Below are 21818 nucleotides of genomic sequence, written 5' to 3' on the forward strand. Positions count from 1 at the left end.
GTCCACTTGCACCTTTCTTTAAATATAAAATGCTCTTATTTAACTAGACATGATATGGCATGTAACTTGAGAAAGATAAAGTCTAGTGTTACGACACAAAGTATTTTCCAATTTACACTTCTAACTTACAAACATATTAGTTCTATAAACAGAAGTAAACTTGCAGGATATATGTATGCCATTTGTTATGACAAGATGGAATAGCAGACTACAGCTGTCCAATTGGTCTACAAATTATATGGGTCCCAAACCTGTCCTCCTACAGTACATTTCTGAAACCAATTTTCTAGCAGTTCTAATTAAGGGAACTACCAATTCACTGGTGTATGTTTAAAATGAACTCCATGTCAACCTTATCTAAGATATCCTTTTAGTGAAAAAGGTACAGTCTAACAGACAGACTGTGTAGTACTAGGATAAATTTACAAGCTCTTCTGGATAAAGGATTTGTTATAGGAGGATCATCTAAGTATGTCTTTTATTAACTCATGCCAAAGTGTATGCAATAAAAGACATCACATTTTAGAAAATGAGATTAGCGTAAGAAAGAAAAAATAGGATTATCTAAATACAGAAGAATCTTTTATACCCTGCTTTGTCTGTAAAGAAAGTAAATCAAATTCACATTTTCAAGCTTTGTTATCCTCTAATCTGCTTTATCTTTGTAGAATCAGCTAAATTTCGCAGAGTGCAAATTTGCATTCATCATTCCAGAGGAAAATCTAATTAGCTATATTCTAGGGTCACAAAGCACAGATAAAATAATATCTAAAGGAGATTTGCATTCTACTGATAAAACTCATAGTAATTAAAAACTCTCCTTAATTCCTCATATTAAATCAAAAATTTTAATTCTGGAATAGAATGGGATGTAGTTATCTATTACTGAAAAAATCAGCGATTAAGTGCTCACAAATGACATGGTCAGAAGTACCATTATTAGAGAAGAACAAAAAGCTAATATCAGTATTTTTCCATGAAACTTGTATTAAATTTTGTGCATAATATCTCCTTTAAAAGTCATTCTTGAAGTCTTTTTTTTTTTTAAATAAATGATCATCTTTGTATCATAAACAGCGCCTTGGTGGTTTCTTTTTCAAAGGCCACAGTCAATTTTACTAGCGTATTAAATGAGATAAGATAATGGAGGAAGACAGTTAAGTACATGCTTCATCAAAGCATGCACTGCCTCTTGTATAAGAAGTACTCTACTCTGCCCATAGCCACACAAAATGCTAATTAATGCTCTTAGTATTAAGTCTCTTGCTCCTTTTAGTGTTTCACTTCAAAGAAGTTCTACATCAATACATAAGTGTTTTAATGTCTTTTAACACTGCCAAACTAGCTGAAACTGTTGAAACCTTTTTTGAAGGCTATTCCCTAACCTCCCCTATTTACGAAAAGTACTGTGAATATTTCCTTTTTCTAAGTCTTTCCCTTGGCTCATCCCCGCAGGTACTGTAATATAAAACCACCTACTATTTTAAGAAGCAAAAGTGCTTCTGCAGTTCAAACCTAATAAAATCAAATCAAATCAGGTCCCCAGCGACTAGACAGATTCTTTCCACCTGGTCCCCAGAGCCTTCTGACATGTAAATCCCTTGACGATTTCCAGGAGGATGCTGTCCTCTGCTAGAAGCCCATAGCACGCCATTACTGATTACTACTTCTGCACTTACTTAGAGAGACAGATGACATGCTTATTTAAACTGACACTTTCAAACCAGCTTATTTTCTCACTTTAAGAAGTCATTTCCACGAAAGAGTTCTGCACTTGGAAAGAGGATGGGCTGGGAATGAAGAATACCTAGTTCTCTACAAAATTATTTGTATTTTATATTATACGCATGGGGTACAATATACTAAGCCTGCTCAGTAGAGAAAGGCACAACAATTATACTGCATAGAGATATACTACACCCAAATGCATTAAGCAAGGCTGTTAATTGGTTAGCAATAAATGTAAAAAAAAGTATTTAGTAATAATAAAATAAAATATCTTCTTTTAAAAAACATGAATTTTTTAAAATTATATATAAACTATATATTTCATTATCAAATAATCAGGACATAACCTCTTGATTAAGTAAATTCATTCATTAGTAGTTTTAGCTTTTAATTGATCTGAATTCTTAATTGCAACACCTAAATTCCACCATCTACAAAAAGTGTGCAAGAAACTTGACAAGAAACTCCATAACAATTTTTACTACAGAGAAGGAAGTGTAAGCTGCGCAATGAGTCTGATGTATTGCACAGATGCTGATTATACATGGTAATAAAATTGACAGCTCTTCTTTGCATTTTCCCCATCTGCTTTTAAAGTAAATGACAAAAACAGCTGTCAGAAAACAGAAAATTTCAGTGGTGGGATTCAGTGCAGCTTCTGAATCTGAAGAGCTGCAGTAAACAGCCAACACATCTCTCGTTGTATTTAACATCTACCAGGTTTGTGGTTGTTGGTTTTTTTTGTTTGTTTGTTTTGTTTATTTTTCAAATAAAGAAAGAATAATGGTCTCCCTTTTCTGTAGGAATCTTGAGGCTATTACACAAAGTACCTTTTTTTTTTTTCCCTTTTCTCAACAATTGCACATCCAGAGTGCTTATATCCAGTAAATGCCTCTTCTAACTTTAGCAGCAAAAGAATCCTGTTGAAATCTGTGATATCACCCATGTCTAACAAAACAAAAGATGTACTTGGAATGACTATATTACTTGCATTTCAGAATTTCAGTCTTTAATTCTGTCAATTAATAAATCTCATTGACAGTTTCTTAAATATTTGCATATAAAGAATTACTGTCAATGTTGCCCTAAAGCTTGCCAAAATGCTAACATCCAGACTAATTGTTCTATCAAATATTTCCTCAGGGAATTGACTGTAAATGACAGATGTCTCTGTAGTCTGCATTAAAACAGAAGAGTAACAATGATTGCTACACTAAAGCTATTAAACAATTCCTCACATTTAAAAGCAAGTCCCAATCCTGCATTTGCTAACTTTTTCATCACAGAAAAGGCAGTCTCATGGTCTGAACCCTGCAGCACCATTAACGATGGTAGGCTTTACACCCCTTAATTGTTACAGATTCAGGTTGTAGGCAAAATAGACTTCTTCAAGAATTATTTGCTCAGTACTTCAACATCTGTCAGAGTGTGCCTCCAGTGCAATTAGCCCAAGTCACCTAGAGTCAAGTTAGAGTCCTTCTAATTAGCCTATTTTTGATGAGAGCAGTTGCACCAGAAAAATTACATGAGCTCTTCAGAATAATGGTTAAGTTCACAAAAATAAATGTAATCTTGTTACACTCTTGGCTCATCACAAGTGATAACATCTTAACCTGTTTGCATTGAGCAGAAATACTGGCATGGGAATCCCCATTACCTGGCAACACTACCATGAATATGCACCATAAATTTACCACACAGTCTAAATAAAGTATTTTCACTGGGAATACTTTCCACAGATGTTTGTTGCTTACTGGACCTTGCATTTAGCATCATTTACCTACATTTCGTTGAAGGTGAAATACAACATAGTAAAAAGTTGGTTGGACTTGATCTTGAAGGTCTTTTCCAACCTAAATAATTCTATGATTCTAAGTCAGTATGTATAATTTCTTTTACAGTAGCTTCACATATATTATTGCTGAGGAAGAGACGTATGTAAAAATGAGTAACAACACCTCTGGAATGTGGCACAGCTGTCAGAGAGCTATGACGGTCTTTCTGGAATAGCTAGATGGGCCTTCTCCAGCTTCCCTTCATACTGCATAAATTATTCACTCATTCTACACCTGTGTGATTTTTTTTTCCCTTGGCAGAGTACAGAAAGTACCACAAGGTACCTCAGGACACACCAGAAGCAGAAAACCACCAGAGCTGGAACAATGTGGTGCTCATTCTGGCCAGTACCTATTCTGAATGTTTCTGGAAACCAGGATTGCTCCTCTATTTTGGCAGAAAGCAAGGTGCCAAAACGCAGTAAGAGTTCTTCCTTTCTATCTCCAAGGAAGAACACCTTGCCACACCACCAGTTCCACTTCAGGGTGCCATACAAATTCAAGATTAAATTCAAGACTGAATTCTAATCTATGCTCAATTTGCTATGCATGGCTCTAGCACATGGCTTTAGAGATGCTGCATGCTCAGAATTCCTATGCGGAGCAGATAAGGAAACTGGGATTGTTCAATCTGTAGAAGAGGAGGCTCGGAGGAGAAATTACTGCCCTCTACAACTTCCTGAAAGGAGGTTGTAGCAAGGTGGGGGTAAGATTCTTCTCCCAGGTAACAGTGATAGAATGAGAGGCCATGGCCTCAAGTTGCGCCAGGGGAGGTTCAGGTTGGATATCAGAAGAAATTCCTTCTCAGAAAGAGTGGTGAGGCATTAGAACAGGCTGTGTAGGGAGGTGTTGGAGTCACTGTCCCTGGAGGTGTTCAAGAATGTGTAGAGGTGTCACTGAGGCACATGTTTTAGTGGACATGAGGGTGATGGGTTGGCAGTTGGTCTTTTCCAACCATAATGATTCTATGATACTTATAAAGTTTCACACCTAAAAACCTCCTCACAAACAAATGCAGACATTGAAAAACAATCTTGGATATCATGTCTCATACCTACTTGCATCTCAAGCTTTGTGAAGATGCTGTGTTCGGTCTCATTTTTGTCAGGATACTGTAGATAGCTGAATCATACTTTTAGCTGCTAAAAACAAAGTTGCTTTATCTTCAGTGTTTCAGTTTTCCTCCTATGTGAATCTTTGAACTTTTCCAGTAAATGTGCCTAAACCCTTTCCAAGAGTCTTTTCTCTATAAAAGGGCATCCTCAGAAGTACCTTTGCATCTCAGTATGAGTCTCTCCGGTCAATATATATTTATTTAAGGCTGTACTTTCACCTTTTAGCTAAGGATGGATTTTAAAAAACAACAGAAATGGTGAAACTGTTTACATGCCAAAATTAGCTTGGAAAAGATTCATACATACAGCTCCCAGTTCTCAGATAAAATTCTGAATTTACACAAAGCATTTCCCCTGCAGGTCCAGAGTGACCAAGACATTCTTTGCCCTATCTTGATTACACCTGCCAATTTCAGTTCTGTCAGACTTAATTTCCAAAAATTTTCCTTTCCCCTCCTTTGCTTTTTCTTTTTCCCCTTTTGTTCTCCTTCTCCTTTAATGTAATTTGAGTACTTCTGTGAGAACCAATCTTAGGAGCTGTTAATCCTGCTTAATACCACAGGGCTCACTAAAAAGTAGAGTAGTTGATGTACTACACAACATTTAATCAACAGATTTTTGAATAAAAATGCGTAAGAGAATAAGAGAGAGGAAGATGAAAACATGAAGATAAATACTATAAACCAGGAAGATAAGATGAGAAAAGACTGAGGGGACATATTAGGAGAATATCAAAGAAAATGTAAATAAAGTTTTCATGAAACGACCATAACATTTCTGGTTTTGGCATTCAAACATTAGAAAGCTCCACTCAAGTAAAAGAAGCTTTATATTGGAAATCATAGTAATTAAGAAGTCAGTGACTTTTCATTATGCTACATTACTAAGGTGAACTGCTAAAATTCCTGACTCCTATATGTTTTTTCATGTAATGTATTGTATGATTTAGGGTCTTTTCTGCCCCTTCCAAAGATTAAAATTATTTCCACAACTGTTGCTTACTTAACAGTGGCAGTCCCACAGACACCCTCCCTTTATGCAAACTTTCCTCATCCCCAAATCACCATTGTAGTAGCTGCTATCTTTCTATAAAAGAGGGCAAAATCAATTAATTTCTTTCTTTGATTACTTAAATGGTATTAACAAAAATGTAGAAAAAAAATCAACCTATTTCCATGCCTGATTGCTTAAATAATCATTAATACAAAGCAGTGGTCATCAAAGCAGGTCATTTTTTCCCTCAGTAAAATCGCCACCCTCAGAAGCACTTATTGCAAATGTATTTATTTTCTTTTATTCATAATGCTACAGAAAGGAAAGAGATTTTAGAACCACTTTGGCTGCTAGTTCAATCCATAGAGAAAATCAGACGAAAGTAACAAGAGCATTTTCATGAGGAACCCTAGTTTCTTAATGGCTTTTTGGCCTCTCCTTTTGAAATAAAAGCCATTCTCACACCATTCTGAGAAAAAGTACCAGTACGTTTAATAAAATTGCTGCCAGGTTTCTGATAGTCTGTTTGAACATGTGCCAAAAAGTCTCAATTTGAAGGAATCCAGAATTATTTCTGCAGAACATTCAAAGAATTTGCACAAGCAAGGTGAATTCTAAAATGCAACCAAGTGATAAGAGATTAACGGTGCTGAAAAACTAAAATGTGGAAGAAATGCCTGCACAGAGGCTGATAAATGCTATCACTGTTAGAAAGGCTATACTTTCTCAAACCAATTAAAGTAATAGCTTTGAACCTTAAGAATGACCCAGAATGTCTTTAATATATGAGCTTCATGACAAAGGAGGAAAGTGCTAAGTACACTAGTCCACTGGAGTTAGTTGAGCTCACAGACCAAATATGACAATGAAGGAGCATCCCATACAAATCTCTGGAAAAAGGAATAGGTTTAAACAATAAATCTAAACTAAGTCATATTATGACTTCTTATATTGGAGAGAAGCTCTTTACCAGGGAGCGTAGTGATAGGATAAAGGGCAATGGCTTTAAACTGTAGATTAGACAAAATGAAGAATTTTTTACTATGAGGGTGATGAGGCACTAGAAGAGTTTTTGCCCAGAGAAACTGTGGTTGCCCCATCCCTGGTCAGGTTTGATAGGGCCTTGGGCCAACCTGATCTAGTGGGAGCTGTCCCTGCCATGACACAGGGAGCTGGTCCTTTCCAACTCAAACCATTCCAGGATTCTATGATGTTTCAAATGGATGCTGCATCATGATTTGCTTAATGTTCCCAAACCATGGGAAAACGCTTAAGAGAGACATATTCAATAACAAAACCTTGAAGACTACTAATGTCTAATACTTGCAAGTGAATAGCTACTATCTCATGGTTTTCTTAAGTGAAAATGTAAGACATATTAAAAACCAAAAGTTTGAAGGCTATTAATATATAATATGTATCGGCAATGTTTTTGATTTCATAATGTTTACAAATACATGCATTAAAATAACAGAACCATGGGAAACATTCCCATATTGTTTCCTGCAGGTCACTCGTGAACTGAAACCTTTAAAGATGGCCTAGAGAGGTTACTTTTTATTTCTGTACTTTCTCTGGAATTAGTAGATGCGCTAAAACTGGAGGAGTCTTGTTCTCAAGTGACCTTTATTTATTAATAATATATAGAATGTGAAATATTTCTTAAATAATACAATATCAATTAGATTGACTCTGAAAAGCTTAGGAATTCTTATTTTTAGCATTGAGTTTATTTAGTTAATAAATAGAAGAATTAATTTTGCAGGGTAGGTATAACTGGTACAAACAGAATTGTACTAAGTCAATAAAGATTAAGAGTTACATTTACTGAGATTTGAATTCTTAATTTTCCTCTCAGCTTTATCACACCAAAAGGGAGAAAAAGGGGACCATGAGAGATTTATTCTCCTTCCATTTTCCCTAGCAGCCACTAGGAGATAAGCAGTCCTGCTCCCTGACAGTATCTTCCCAAGAGGCACTAGCCATACAACGCACTGCCTGACTTCACACAATGACAATTGCTACTATTAGCTCACTGACTTTTGTAAAATCTGAGAATCCAGAGTGGTACAACAGAACACTCTCCCCAGCACTAATGGGTGAATCCCAAGTGCAAGAGGCTGAAACAGTGTTCTGGTAACTGGCTTTGTCTCCTTTTGCTGCTGCCATCACAGAATACTTGCTCGTTCATAAACCAGTTAACTTCCACTGTAAACTCCTTTTCCTCAGCACTTTAGGCTATTACGCTAAACCCAGAGACAGAAAGCACGCAGAGCAGCACAAGCTGCTGTCTCACATGGTCTCTTGATACAATGCTGAAGAGGCAGTAGCCATCAGCAGAGAAGATAAAACCTCATGTCTTAAAATGTCATCCCCAAACAGTTGTCCATTAGAACGATAAAAAAGAAGACAGTGCAAAGTCATGGCATCAGCATTATGCTCATCAGTATGAGGTATTAAACACAAAGTCTTCTTACTTGTTTTCAAAGAGATGACACACAGTTTTGACATGCAAATTTTTACTCAATTCAAACTGCAATATTCAATACTTAAGTTACTCAATATTCCATTTAAAGTGAGTTTGGCACATGACATAAGTTCATATAGTTTATCAACCCTCTGAAAAATTAAAAAAAAGAAGATGTAAAAGGTGTCTGTGGGCCACTGTGTTGGCTGAAGCATGACATGAGAGGTTGGTAGTACTCAGCAATGGATTCTGCAAATACTGCCCATAAACGGATGATGATGATTACAGTTGTAGAGAGAAAGTTGTTCAGACTAAAGAAATTTAAAAGTACTATGGAATTTTCAAATGTTTCTGTCAATGAAGTGCATTTATAAAATGTGAAGACAACATTCAGTCGAAAATGCAGAAGACTGGAAAGTATGAAAAGAAAATGGAAAAGATTGGAGAATATAAGGTCCATATAAAATAGAACTACAATGCCAATTTTCTTATGTTGTGCACAGGAACCTGATGATGATGGTATTACAAAATCATGGAATAAATAATAATTTGGCTGTTAAGGATTGTACGTCCTTCAGAAAACAACAGGGAAGCAGCTTGCTTACGTTTCCCTCTCTCCCAGAGAACTGAGGAGCTCCTGCCAAAGCATGTGCTTTAAATTGTAATTAAGATGATAAAGCTTTGTGTGTGGAAACTATTCAGTGGCGGTGGAAGTACAGTGCTCACCATGCCCTTCAGGGTTTGCTTGTGCCCAGTGTTCAGCAACTCCTAAGTATTCTCAATGATACTGTGACAGCATGGTCTCATCTATCGAAATGTTCATTGTCAGTTTCCATTTAGGCATAAATACAACAATTTCATATAAAAATAACTGAAAAAAGCATTATTTCATGGGATACAGACATTCTTAATAATTTAATCATAAAAGGCTGCTATAACAACAGTTGCAGAGTATTTCTTTAAAAATGAAGGTTTTAAAAACTATTTTATGGTAGTCTAAGAAATATCAGAACCTTTCTATATATTGAAGATAACATGTTAGTGGAGTCTTATGTTGAAGTTAGTGGAGACTTTTACAAACCAATTTCACAAAGTAACATACAGTGGGATTCAGTGTTCATAAATGTAATGCAGACGGAATAATAAGATCACATCAGTAAACATCTTGTTTCTGACAAAACTGTAACAGCTAAGAAGAAAAGACCTAGGACTCTTCATGGAAAATTCAATGGAGAACATGGTGTAATGTGTATTGGTAGTTAAGGAAAGACAGCATTACAATGCAGAAGGCAAATGAAAGGAAACTAAAATGGCACTATACAGTGATGTTTCACCGTCATCTGGAATATTTTATCTGACTCTGGTCATTGCAAGTAAAAAAATGAGAAAACAAGGGGTTTGGAGAAAAAGGAGATTAATTATGAAATTGAATGTTTTGGCATTTAAAAAGATTGAATAGTCTTCGTACTTATAGTTTAGAGAAGAGAGGAATGAGAGTGAAATAGAAAACAGAAGGTGGCAGGACATGTTACGAACCTTAATGCATTTTCCCTTACTCCACAAAGTCAAAGAAAATTAACATTTTGAACAAATATATTTAAAGCTAGACGCCTTGAATTCACTCCCCCCTCCCAGCAACTGATTACCTTAAAATAACATGTTGATTAAGAAAATAGTAGGATTTAAAGTAGATTGGATGTTTCAAATTAAAAAAAGGGTTTTTTTGGAAGATATGTAAATTGTCATATTTCACTTGTTTTGTCACATTAAAGGAACTAGTGGCATACAATACATATTTGCCAAAATCTCAACTGGTCTTCAACCTTTTGACAAGAAAGCAGCAAAGATCAAGTGATTCTCATCAAATAGTCACAAAATCTTTTTAATTTTTCTATTGAGTTTATCCCTGCTTTTCAAAGCTTTTTATGTCCCTTATTTTTCATCTTTCTTATCCTGTACATTTCTTTCCTTACTTTCCACTCAACTGGAAGCACAGTTGGTAAGTGCAGCCAACTACTAGTTAGCAGCAGAAATACAGAGGGGAGTGTTTGAGAGACATACCCTACTTCTTTCCTGAAATATTTCACTCTGCGCACATAAATATATGTATGCAAGTAAGAAAGGTCAGCATACAAGTTATTAAATAATGAAGACAGTCTTTGCAGGGTGAAAGGTAGAAGAAATGTTTGTTTAGTATGACTAAACTTGGTCAGGTCGGGTCAGTCAGGTCATTCTTTACAGCAGTAATAATGAGCTGACAAACGTGATTATGGGAAGCCTGCAGGCCCTACTGCACTTTTCCTACAACTCTGCTTGATCAAGATGCAGTTGCATATTTTATAGATGCTGCTGTTGTTTATGCCATGTCACGCAACTTTATCAGCATGTTTGCTCTTCCATTCATGGATATATGGTATTAACACAATGACCATACCACAGGCTGCAGTCAACCACCACACTTTTGCCTTCTCAAACTACCCTTCTGAGGATGCTGTTTTAGCAGAATACTTGTTATTACAAGGGATACAGGTTGCTGTTTTTTGTTGCAAAGATATGCTCCTTGAATAGCGAGTCTGTTGAAGAAGGTGACAGTGAGCAACACTGAAGACAAAGGGGTTTACAGTCTGCAGTAAAAAGCTACTTACTTTCAAAAAAGCACGTATGCATGAATTATTTTAAAACCAACTCAGAATGCAGTTTTAACTATGGGTTGTGAGTAATACATGCAAAACTAACTCGTAAGAGAATATATAGGTCTTAAATATTTTCATGTATCTGTATATTCCTTTTATTTCTGAATTTGAATGTGCTCTCCAAAATTCTTACCGTGTATAAATTTATACAAATAACAACAATGAATACATAAGACCAACTGTTTTCTGTATATACACTGAAATAATAAAAAAGTAGGATTACATACATTTCAGTAATGGTTTCTGGAAGATTTGTTGGAATTTCAGTAAGGCCTTTCCCGCGACAATCCACAATGTTGTTACTACAGGTGCACGCAGTGGGACAATGCAAGACACTGCAGGATGGAGCCATAAATGATTGGTGACCTGCAAAAGAAAGGACTTTCTTCTAAAACTGCACAGAACAGTAGTCCTCAAGAGTAAAATATCATGTTTTACACCTCCCTGAAAAACATTCTTGCCTATCAATGTTTTCAAATTATATTAATTTAAATAATTAATAGCAACATGTTAACACATTGAGACTACTGTTCTAGCTTCTTCATAATTTCTCAGTTTCTTCAGCTACTTGAGTTCAAAATCATCTGTTAAAGAACAGAGTGCAGTCCATTTTTTGGGTGTATTTTATTTATTTTGTGGTTTTAAAAACCAATTATTGATTTATGTGGTTTTTAGAGTTTTGTGCATTATAAATTAATGTTGACAGAAATGAATTTTGGCACAAACACTGAAGCTCTTCTGACAGTTACATTCTGTTCTGCAAATACTCATTAGCATAGTTTCTGAATGTATGTATCACTTACAGAAACTTTTGGAGTTATGGCCTTTCCATCCAAACACACACAGATACATAAAAGCTTTGACTTCACAGCTCCTACTCTCTATGTTAGCTCAGTAGACTTTTTATTCCCACTTAGCACTCTTTCTGACTACTCAGGTGGCTGATTTACACGACTCTATGTCTTTCTCCAAGCTCTTTTGTTTTATGTTAAACTCAGTATTCATAATTACAGTTAAGCTTAAACACTTTTAGTTTGAATAAGTAATAGAAAACAAATACGGAGATCTTATTACACTGTCCTGCAAATATACAGATTGCACATTTTATATTAATAAGTAAAGCACTAATTATTCTATTGATTTAATGATACTTTATTATTGTTTTGAAATGATATAAAAGGCACAAAAACATGAGAAAGGCATGAAGCCTTTTTTTCCCCCTTTCTTTTTATTATGGTAAAAAAGCTAGAGACTGTTTTTAAATTTCCATGAAAAAAGAGACTTCTGTGTGTGTATATATATATATATAGCTATGAAACCACAACTTCATCTCAGATCTCCCTCACTAGATTTAATGCCATATATTAAGATAGAAAGGGTTAACTGAGAATGTAAGTAAGATCACTTTGAAGTTGCAGCCAGTGCTGTTCCTAGTTACAACTTCAAATAACAACTCAAATAATAAAATAACTTCACTGAATAGTTAGTCTTGTGAGATAGTAGTTCGCAATATAATAACTTGATTTCACATTAAGGTATGTGTTACAAAAGTACAAACAGCTGCAAAAACTAATTAATCCATATTATTCCTTTTTATACTAACAAAGAGCAAATACTTCACCTACATTTATTAAACAAAAATTGAGTGATCCAGGGATAACATGTGGCTATTCTCCGTCTTCCAAACCAGCATAATAATGACCAAGTTATAAAACTATACAACTTACAAATAAGATACGTGATGTGGTCTTGCTAGAAGACCTTTTAATGTATACAGAAGTGCAGAAGTTAGCAGTGTATGGCTAACATATGCCATGCTAGGGTGACAGCACCTTACACTGCGACATTAGAATTTGCTCAATAAGGACAGAAGATTTTGCTGTGCAAAAAAAAAAAAAAACGTATTCAGGAAATTGATCTGCGTAAACTTTGGTATATTTGGCAGTAGAGATTTGGGCATTCACAGGAAAACAACCAGCAGAAACACCTCTGCTGAATCACAGAAAGACAGCTATTTTCCAGTTGTTTTTCAATACTTTGAAAAAACTTAAAACAGTAGTTAGAGTTTACAGAGAATTTTCAATCTGAGTCTAAAAATATTTGTATAAGAAAGATAAACTTGCCTTCTTCCTCATCTTGGAGACAAGAATAAAGGAAAAAATATTGAACAGACAAAATGTGATTAGTAATGAACTGTTAGCCATTTCATCATTTCATATCAGAAAGCAACCTGATGCATTAAAGCATAGCAATAGCATTCAGAAGTTGATTTGGGATTTCAAAATACTATTTCAACTGAAACAGAAAAGAAACAGAGAAACATAACAAAAAAGGAAAAATAACAACCTGTACAGCTTAAAAAAAATCAACAACCCAAATGCTTATTATAAAAGGCCATATGTTCTCAATTGGTGCACCTTATTATTTCCTTTCCCATATCCCTTCCCCATAACTCATACTTGAAGGCTATATATTCCATGCTACATTCACAAATGTGCAATGACAGAAGCAGCATCACAGAAGATAAAAAAATTATGATAAAAATGATTAGCTTCATTCAAATAATAATAAAAAAAATCATGCAAAAGTTATCAACATGTGAGGAGTAGCTGGTGAAGCACTTCCCTTACCACTGCAGACGAACTCCCGCTTCTGGACCTCAGCCACGTTGTGGCCCCGCAGGTGTGCTGGGCCCATGCACTGTGTGTAGAGGCCTACACGCGGCCGCTGCCGCAGCCAGTCCGACAGCCAGGCCAGGTGGCAGTCACAGTAGAGGTTGTTGGAGTGCAGGCGACTGTATGAGAAGATGGACACCCAGGTATAAATTGGGGAGAACAAACAGAAAAGTAACCTGTCCCTCCTCTTCCACCTTCAGCAGCAAGCCAGTATATTAATAAAGATCTTTTGCTGAAAGTCCGGGAGTTAAATGCACATAAACAAAGCTATATAAGCAGAAAAATTACCTTTTATTTGTGGTCTAGATCATTACAAAAATAGATGAAGGCTTCTTAATAAATTAAACTAAAAGAAAGAAGTAAATACACAAAAGCTTGAAAGCTGCCAGGGAGGTCTTTAGTACAGATCTGCACAAATGGTGAGAAGACAAAAATGTCCCAAGTAATATAAAACTATAGTGTTCTACAGTGATAACATACTGTCAAAATGGAAGAGTTAATAAAACATTTGGTTTCCAATTAGATAAATCTTTAAGTCTCACCATTATTAGTCTCTATAGAAACAACCTACAAAATCCATCTAACAGGTCATATTCATTTTCTGCTGAACAAGACAGAGTAATAACTCAATATAAAATACCTTCTTTCACATCCCTTTCCTGACTTCCTTTCTTTTTGTTTAATCATAGAAAGGGGAGATAGCTGTTTTTGCCTCCTAGGGGCATAGAGGCTAAGCAACGTCTGTAATTAAAAGACCAAATGGTAGCAAGCTATGAAATTAAGTAAGTTGCCTCTTGGATGGCAGGGTCCAATGCAAGACCATGGCTCCTTGCCAAGTGGCAAAAAGCACTTTGTCATTGATAAAATATCAGACAAATGTATTCACTAAATTAGGTTAATTACTTTTCTCTGGCTCTTACTTTTCCCTGGCTCTTGCATTTTTCTCAAACTACAGAAAAGGACATTCACAGTTATACATCAAATCCCTACTCAGATCCATCCGTAAGAGAATAATGTCATTTTGGTCCTTTTTAGTTGATGTGCTGCTCACTAAATAACTGGAAAGGAAGTACAAGAAAAGCAGAATTTAAATAAGAAGTCTAACTAATCCATGCAATGACTGTAAAGCAACACGAATTGTCTGACAGACTAACAAAACCAAAATTTTAATTCATTGGTTGTTTTTTTTTCCATAAATGATTAGAAATAAAAGGCAATGCATTTTCCTGTACTGATTCTTGTGTGAGTGCTTTGCAAACGTAGTTCACAAAACAGCATACTCATTCAGTACAATCTGTGGCCAGCTGTAGGCAAGAAGACCATTGCAAATCAGAACTAATGCTGCTGAAATTTATATGGTTATACAAGCATATTCTTATGGGATGTCATAGCTATAATCTAGGATTCTGTGTGCCTGTTTTCTTTTGTTTAGAAAATAAATTTTCAAAAAGTGAAATATCCACATAGTTTAGGTTTAAACAAAATTTGCTAATTTGATTCACTGTAATCTGTGCTTCAGAATACAAACTGGATTTCAAAGTTTGAAAGAGGAACAGATGGATATTCATGTTTTCAGGTCCCAGACACAAGATAATGGAATGAAATTATATTCTCAAAATATAACTGAGGCCACCAAAAGGCAATGCTCAGCACAATTCAAGAGCTCTTGTATTTGTCCATGCAAAAGTAGTTATAATTCTGTTACGAAATCAACAGAACTACTCATCTGAATGATGTCAGTTCAGTTACAAATGTTAACCCAAGTGACTAGCCCCACTGACTTCAAAAAAGTTCTGCAACCGAACATGCATAAAAGAAAATGGACAAGCACTCTGTGAAATTACTTCTTTAACAGCAAGAGCACCTCTTGGACAGTTATTCAGTTTTTATTCCTACTTCACTGGAAAGCCTGCTTGAAAGTGTCTCAGGACTAAACTTTGATAGAGTCTAGCTTTGTTGCTTATCACAACGTACGTTTATTCTTAGAAGAGTATAAACAGAACAAATAACCCCAAATTGCATCTTTTGCACACACTCTTTTCACTGTGTTTTGTTTTAGAAGCTTGAAGTGTTCTTCCGTGAAAGTCATAACCTCTAAAAACGGGGACCTTATTGTAAATGCTGACACAACTTTAATTATAATAGCACTACCGGATGATGCTATAATTTTATGTTACAAAGAATGTTGGAAAGCCAGTTTAGTTTAATTAGGTCTGCTAGCAGTACAGTAATAAAAGCATAAAGATTTCCCATTTATCACATGTGACAGCCAATCAAAGATTCTTCCATGTTACTAAATGAAATGTGACCCATTGAATAGCTCAAAGTAAAACAAATTTTTGACTTTCAAAAAACATCAATTTCTTTCTCAATGCAGCTGTAACATATAAAAGAGAATCCCTTCTGCCCCCATCTTTTCTGCAGCAAGGTGAAGCTTTTCTGTGATCAAATGCAGCCAGTTAGGAAAAGGCCATGAAAACATTTCTATCATCCCATATCCCAAAGAAATGGAAAGAAAAGGATGCAACTGCTTCTCTATCTTCTGAGCGCCAAGAATTAGCTTTGAGGTTTCGCCTTTCAAAATTATCTGCCACACACAAACACACACTTCACACTCACAAACCTCAATGTTATTGTTTTGACAGAGGTTATACCTTCTATGCACGTAAAAGAATTTAAAGGCCACTGACAGAACTAGGTAAAGGGAAAAATGGGTTAATAACAATGGCAGCCAGTTTCCATGGGACTACTTACAAAGTTCTGAGTTTGGGCATATGATTGAAACTTGCGACGGACAGTCGAGTGATGTTATTGTTGTTGAGAGTGCTGTGAAGTCAAGAAGAAGCATATTAACATGTTACAGTCATTTATGTCACACTGACTGCACTGTTTTATAAGGCATAGTTAATGAAGAGCATGGTGCTCTGCTTTTAGGAATGGCTATAAGGAAAATAAACCCAAGCGTTGAGGTCTAATTTGGCTCCATATTCAATCCGTGTTAAAACACAGCAGTTTGACCATTCAATTAATAATCATAAGTAATCAGAGGCTCAATAACCTATAATTAACTCAAAGAGAGAACTGAAACAGAGCTTCCACTAATACTGAGAACACCTATGGCATTAAAGCTGAGACTGCCACCATCATGTAAGGAAAAGAGTTTCAGAGGATTCTTGGAGAACAGTCCTTGGTTTTAGGACAGCAGTTTCTCTTTCTAGCTTCTGAGAGCCCACACTTTTTGACAGAGGATGCAAGTTAAAGATCTGCCTGGTTTTTTTTTTGTTTTGTTTTTTTTTTAATCCAAGAATCTTCAGAGAAGTAAACTGCAGTCAGTTCTTGTATGGAACAGTGTTGCTGCTGATCATCCAGAACAGCATGAACAATAGGTGACCTTCTGCTACACAATGGAAGGAGGCAGGCATCCTAACGCTCTAGCAAATAATTTACATTTTAGACAAAGTGCCTAGGACATGAGTCAGAAATTAGGAATAAATCTTAGCCTACTTTGGCTAGGACAGAACCATCACGCACAGTAAGTGTAGTTTGTAAAGATGATGAAACTTTATGAATGATCCTGCAGTTAACTATTGTCTTTAGGCTGCAAATAAAATGTGAATAAGCTTTACTCAAGAACAAGGAAACAAGTGACAGAATTTACAGTTTCAGATTAGAGATTACTCACTTGAATACAACGGAGAATGTGCTCTGCATTTTTAAACACAATTATGACACTAATACATAATAATTCCCACTGTCCTTTTGAAGCAGTGTTTTACTTTCTTTCTTTACATTTTTAAACCACAAGGTATAATTTTTGTGCATTTTGAGTAAAGTACTCTGTGATGCTGAAACACAGAAAGGTAAATTCATAGCACCCTGGATCAGGCTATATGCCTCCACATTAACCAAACAATTAATTACTGGTGCAATGTGCTGCATTTTGCATTTGTGTGCTTACTCATTCCACACCCTATATGTTTTCTTCACTGTGTGTAAGATACTTTCCCTGTGTGCCCTCACAGCTACATAAGCAAAGAGATTAATCAATAGAATAAAAAGCAGGGGAAACCATTATTTTTTTATCGAAATGGAATAATAATAATAATAACCAAAAAATGTCCAACTGGGTGCCTTAATGAATAAATGATGGCCAGAAGACTTTTGCAGGATTTTCTTAATGTTCACATGCTAAATGACAGCTCCCATCACTGTCTTCATGACTTCTTTCAAAGTTTTAAAAATCCTCTCTTTCAGTGAAGGGAATGAAAATAAGTACAGATTTCCATAGCTGTCAGCTGTTTAAAGAACATACATTTACAAAAGTTTTTAATTTTAAATTTCGTATGTTTCATGTTTGACTTCATAGAATCAAAGAATGACTTGGGCTAGAAGGGGCCTCAGTGATCACCCAGTTCTAAACTCTCTTCTATCAGGAGTAGATGCAGGAACACAGAAGGAATTAAGTCATTTTTATAACTGTTGTGATCCAAAATGCTGAATTTCATAGCAAAGCTGTAATCAAAGGAAAACCAAGAGTTCACTCAGTACTTTTACCTAAAAAAACAGTTTCATGCTATTGCAAAGAATGTGATGATAGAAAGATACTTCATGAATATGGCAGCCCGTTATATTACATTATGTTTTCTTGTAGTCACAGTTTCCCCAGTGTAACTGATTTTCTCTTAGGAAAAGAAAACTGAAAAATAAAATTTCACATAAGTCTGCTAGTGAATTAACAAGTTAGGAGGATTATATCCATATCTGCTTTCACACTTCAGAATTGTCTCGATTTAGATAAATTTTATATCTTTAACATTAATAGTCTCTAAGATTCTACAATTATTTAACCAATATGTAAGACCTGTTACCTTGGTAAATGTTTGAGATTGTGACTATACGGGATTTCAGATCAAGTAACTTTAAAAATTATTTAAAAGCTTCATCATATAATTTGAAGTAATTTAAAAATTCTGTGCTTAGAATAATCAACTCCAAATGAAAACAAAATATGCCGTTTTATACAGTTCTCAGTGCATTTGTATATGGTGTGATTTACACAGTTTTCATTATTTAAGCTATATTAGAAAAGAAGTTGCATTAGATACAAACTTTTCAGTAGTGTTCAAAATATCTCAAAAATTATTTTCTCAACTGCTATTGCTTATCACACAACATAATTTGAGATAGATTTTTAACTGAATAATGGTAACAATCTTTGTAAATTTGCAATGTTCTAACAACCTATTTTTTCAGTTGACAATTGCTCTAATAGTTTTGTTCCCTTCTGCATTATCGAAATCAGTGTGAAATTTTTACCACCTACTTCAACTGCCATGGATGACCTTTTTAGACTACTAAAACTTGCAAGCATTAAAAACTGCAAATAATATATTAGTATTAATATATATATACATTTAATATTTCTACATGTAAAAGGCTTGTATTAAAAAACATGATAACCAGACTAAGCCATCACTGGAAAATATTGCTATGTATATGAGCCAAAGATAAAAACCTCCCAGGGCATCAGGTGTGCCTACAGAAAACCAGCAGTTCATCAAATTTACAATTAGACTCCATATTGAACATACAGTATGTTTCACACGGTTTTGTACCAGAAAGTTAACAATACTTTCGTTATTCTAAAATTATACCGTAAAAAAAAAAGCAAAAAAAAAAAAGCAACTACTGCTTTTTAATATGAAACTTTATGGCCAGTATCTCCTACATTCTTAGTTTCATGGATATACAGGCATGATCTGCTGGAAAAGCTTTTTTACTTCAGAAACCTTGAAGAAAAAAACCAAGCTTCCTCCCACCCCAAAGGGTGTGATTTACCAAGCTCAATTCAGACTAATGTAGTAACCCACTGATATGCAGTCTTTTACTTCCTTCAATGCAAAAAATGGAGAAAAATGTGACAGTTTGACTGACAGAGAAAATATTTCAGGAATGTGTGCTGTCTTAAATTCTTTGGGAACAGAGACACTTTGTTCATTACAGTGACTGTTTTCAGGTTGGGGGTCACTGATGATAATTTTGTTACCTTTTACCTAACCAAGGACAACTGTGAGAAAAAAGAATACAAAAGTATAATTGCAATAAACACCTGCAATGGCATACAAAGATATTCCTGTTTCTATATGCATATATAGAAAAAATAAAATTTTTAAAAATCCACTTAACATAGACAGGCTAAACCTCTCACCACATACAGCAGTTTGCTGGGCAAGTGCCTCTCTGAAAACACCTAGATTGTCAGATAAAATTTAGTATATTGTTCCCTAAGTAGAGAGGCTGGACGATCAAACTGATGTCAGACTGTACAACAAAGGCAATCATGAAAATGTTCAGCACCTCAGGAATGATGTATCATTTACAAAAATAATTGGATTCATTAATACTCCCCTCTCCATTTTAAAAGGAAATATCTATTATTTTCTTACCGTATCTATCATCTGCTTTTTTTTTTTTAATTGTTTGTTATGGTTGTCTGGCAGATTAAAGGAGCATCTCTGTCTCCCCTGACATTTTTACCATTATATAGCACACACATTGCAGTGGATTATTTTAAGCCATCTTTTCACCAGACCGTTCTGACACCAGACTCACAGCTCACAGATAAGCTTTTACATTAGTACTCCCCAGATACCGAGCTCTTGCTAAAAGTCAGAGATAGAAGCAGTACTTACAGCACTTCCAGGTCGCGTAGAGCCCTAAATGCCCCATCTTCAATACAGCTGATCTGGTTGTAATCCAGTTGCCTGTTAAACAGATTAGGACGGTATTTGTGAAGGAGCTGAGCGCTGGCAGTGCATGTGGAGCAAGCCTCCTATGGGTGTGCATGGCCACACTAACCGAAACACTCTCACAAACACGCTCGCATGCTTAGGACTGTCACACACCATGCCGGCCTGGATGCTGCCACAGAAATCTCTTTTTGTTCTGAACTGTCTGCGCAAAACAGCAGCTCCTGGAGAGCTCCAGTAAATAATAACTGCACCTTATATTAAATGCCAAAGGAATGCAATTTCATTACATCAAGAAAAGCTATCCATTAAAAGCTCTCAGCGTCATCTTGCTGAAACAATTTCATTAAGGTAAAGGACGGTAAATCACTTAATGTCACACGCATCCCCTCGGTGACCTAACAGAATCCATTTATCAGAGCAGCCCAGCTGCATGTTAATTCCCTGCGCCCTGGCAGCAGCGAGTAAGGGACCACTTTTAGGGGTGCATCTGCCTCGGATGGTTGGTGTAGGGGCAAGGAGGGGGCGTTACAGTAATCAACTTCTACAGTATTTCCCAATGTAGAAATATTAGTATCCAAGGTATTTACATACTCAGCTATATCCTTTAATTCTGCTCCAAATCAAACTAGCATTTCTACTGGAAGCTTCAGCATGTGATTTTCTGCAGAGTTTGTGCTCTCTGCAATTGTTTGCAGATAGGATATCGTCACAGAGCACTTGAATTCTGGACATAAAACTCAGCAATCCATCCCATACATTATTAATCTTTAAGTATTAAGTTATGAAAAATTTACATTCATTTCTCTGAAGAATTCTATTACTTTTTCAATCCATAACATTGATACAGTACATATAGCACAATTTAAAAGCAGTATGCTGAAATTAAACACTATGCAAATACAAAATCACAATTTCTCTGTATACAGGTTTTTCCTATAAATATTGACTATAAAAATAATTCCTATAAATATGCAAGAAAATAAAAACTCACTTTAAACATTCAAAAGATCTTCAAACCTCATACTTATCAGTAACAGATAATATATATGGATAAATGTGTGTGAACAATAGTAAATAAATGAACAAAATACAAATGAACTCTGTCCTTTCTATCTCCAAACATGTATTAGCTACCAGAGCTAATGAGGTGTTTACAAAAGCATTTTCTGTGATTCTTCTGAACCTATGATAACCTTTTACTTTATTAATAAATCATCACATCCATATTGAGTTTAAGGTAACAACTTCTTTAAAGTTCTAGTTTCATCCACGTTTTTCATCTGAATTACTACTATGCAGGGATAAAATATTATAGCTACAGCAGTGTCTATTTTTCTGTGTACTGGAAGTTACACTGAAATGCAAACTATAATTTCCTCAATATGATCTTTTATAATTTTGGTGCAATGTTATAGTACCAGCGCTGCAGCGCTGGAATATTTAAGCCTACTTACTAAGGCTCTTTTCATTTTACTAATTAATTTCATTTAACAATTAAGTTAATAGACTTTTTATTTTATAGAGGTGAAATATATACAAAGTACAATTCTCTAACCTCTT

The 21818-nt window shown here is 35.3% G+C and overlaps 1 protein-coding gene across 5 annotated transcripts in view; it reads right to left on the bottom strand.

The window, feature by feature from the left end:
- SLIT2 (slit guidance ligand 2) overlaps positions 1–21818 on the bottom strand; it is a 257178-nt gene that overhangs the window by 74460 nt on the left and 160900 nt on the right. For all 5 annotated transcript variants that reach the window (XM_021396010.1, XM_021396009.1, XM_021396012.1 and 2 more), the window contains exons 6-9: positions 20199–20270; positions 16261–16332; positions 13462–13625; positions 11059–11197 (exon numbers count right to left, since the gene is read on the bottom strand). In XM_021396010.1, coding sequence (XP_021251685.1) covers positions 11059–11197; positions 13462–13625; positions 16261–16332; positions 20199–20270 — 447 coding nt within the window. The remainder of the gene's footprint in view (positions 1–11058; positions 11198–13461; positions 13626–16260; positions 16333–20198; positions 20271–21818) is intronic.

Source organism: Numida meleagris, chromosome 4, assembly GCF_002078875.1.
Source record: "Numida meleagris isolate 19003 breed g44 Domestic line chromosome 4, NumMel1.0, whole genome shotgun sequence".
Classification (NCBI taxonomy): domain Eukaryota; kingdom Metazoa; phylum Chordata; class Aves; order Galliformes; family Numididae; genus Numida; species Numida meleagris.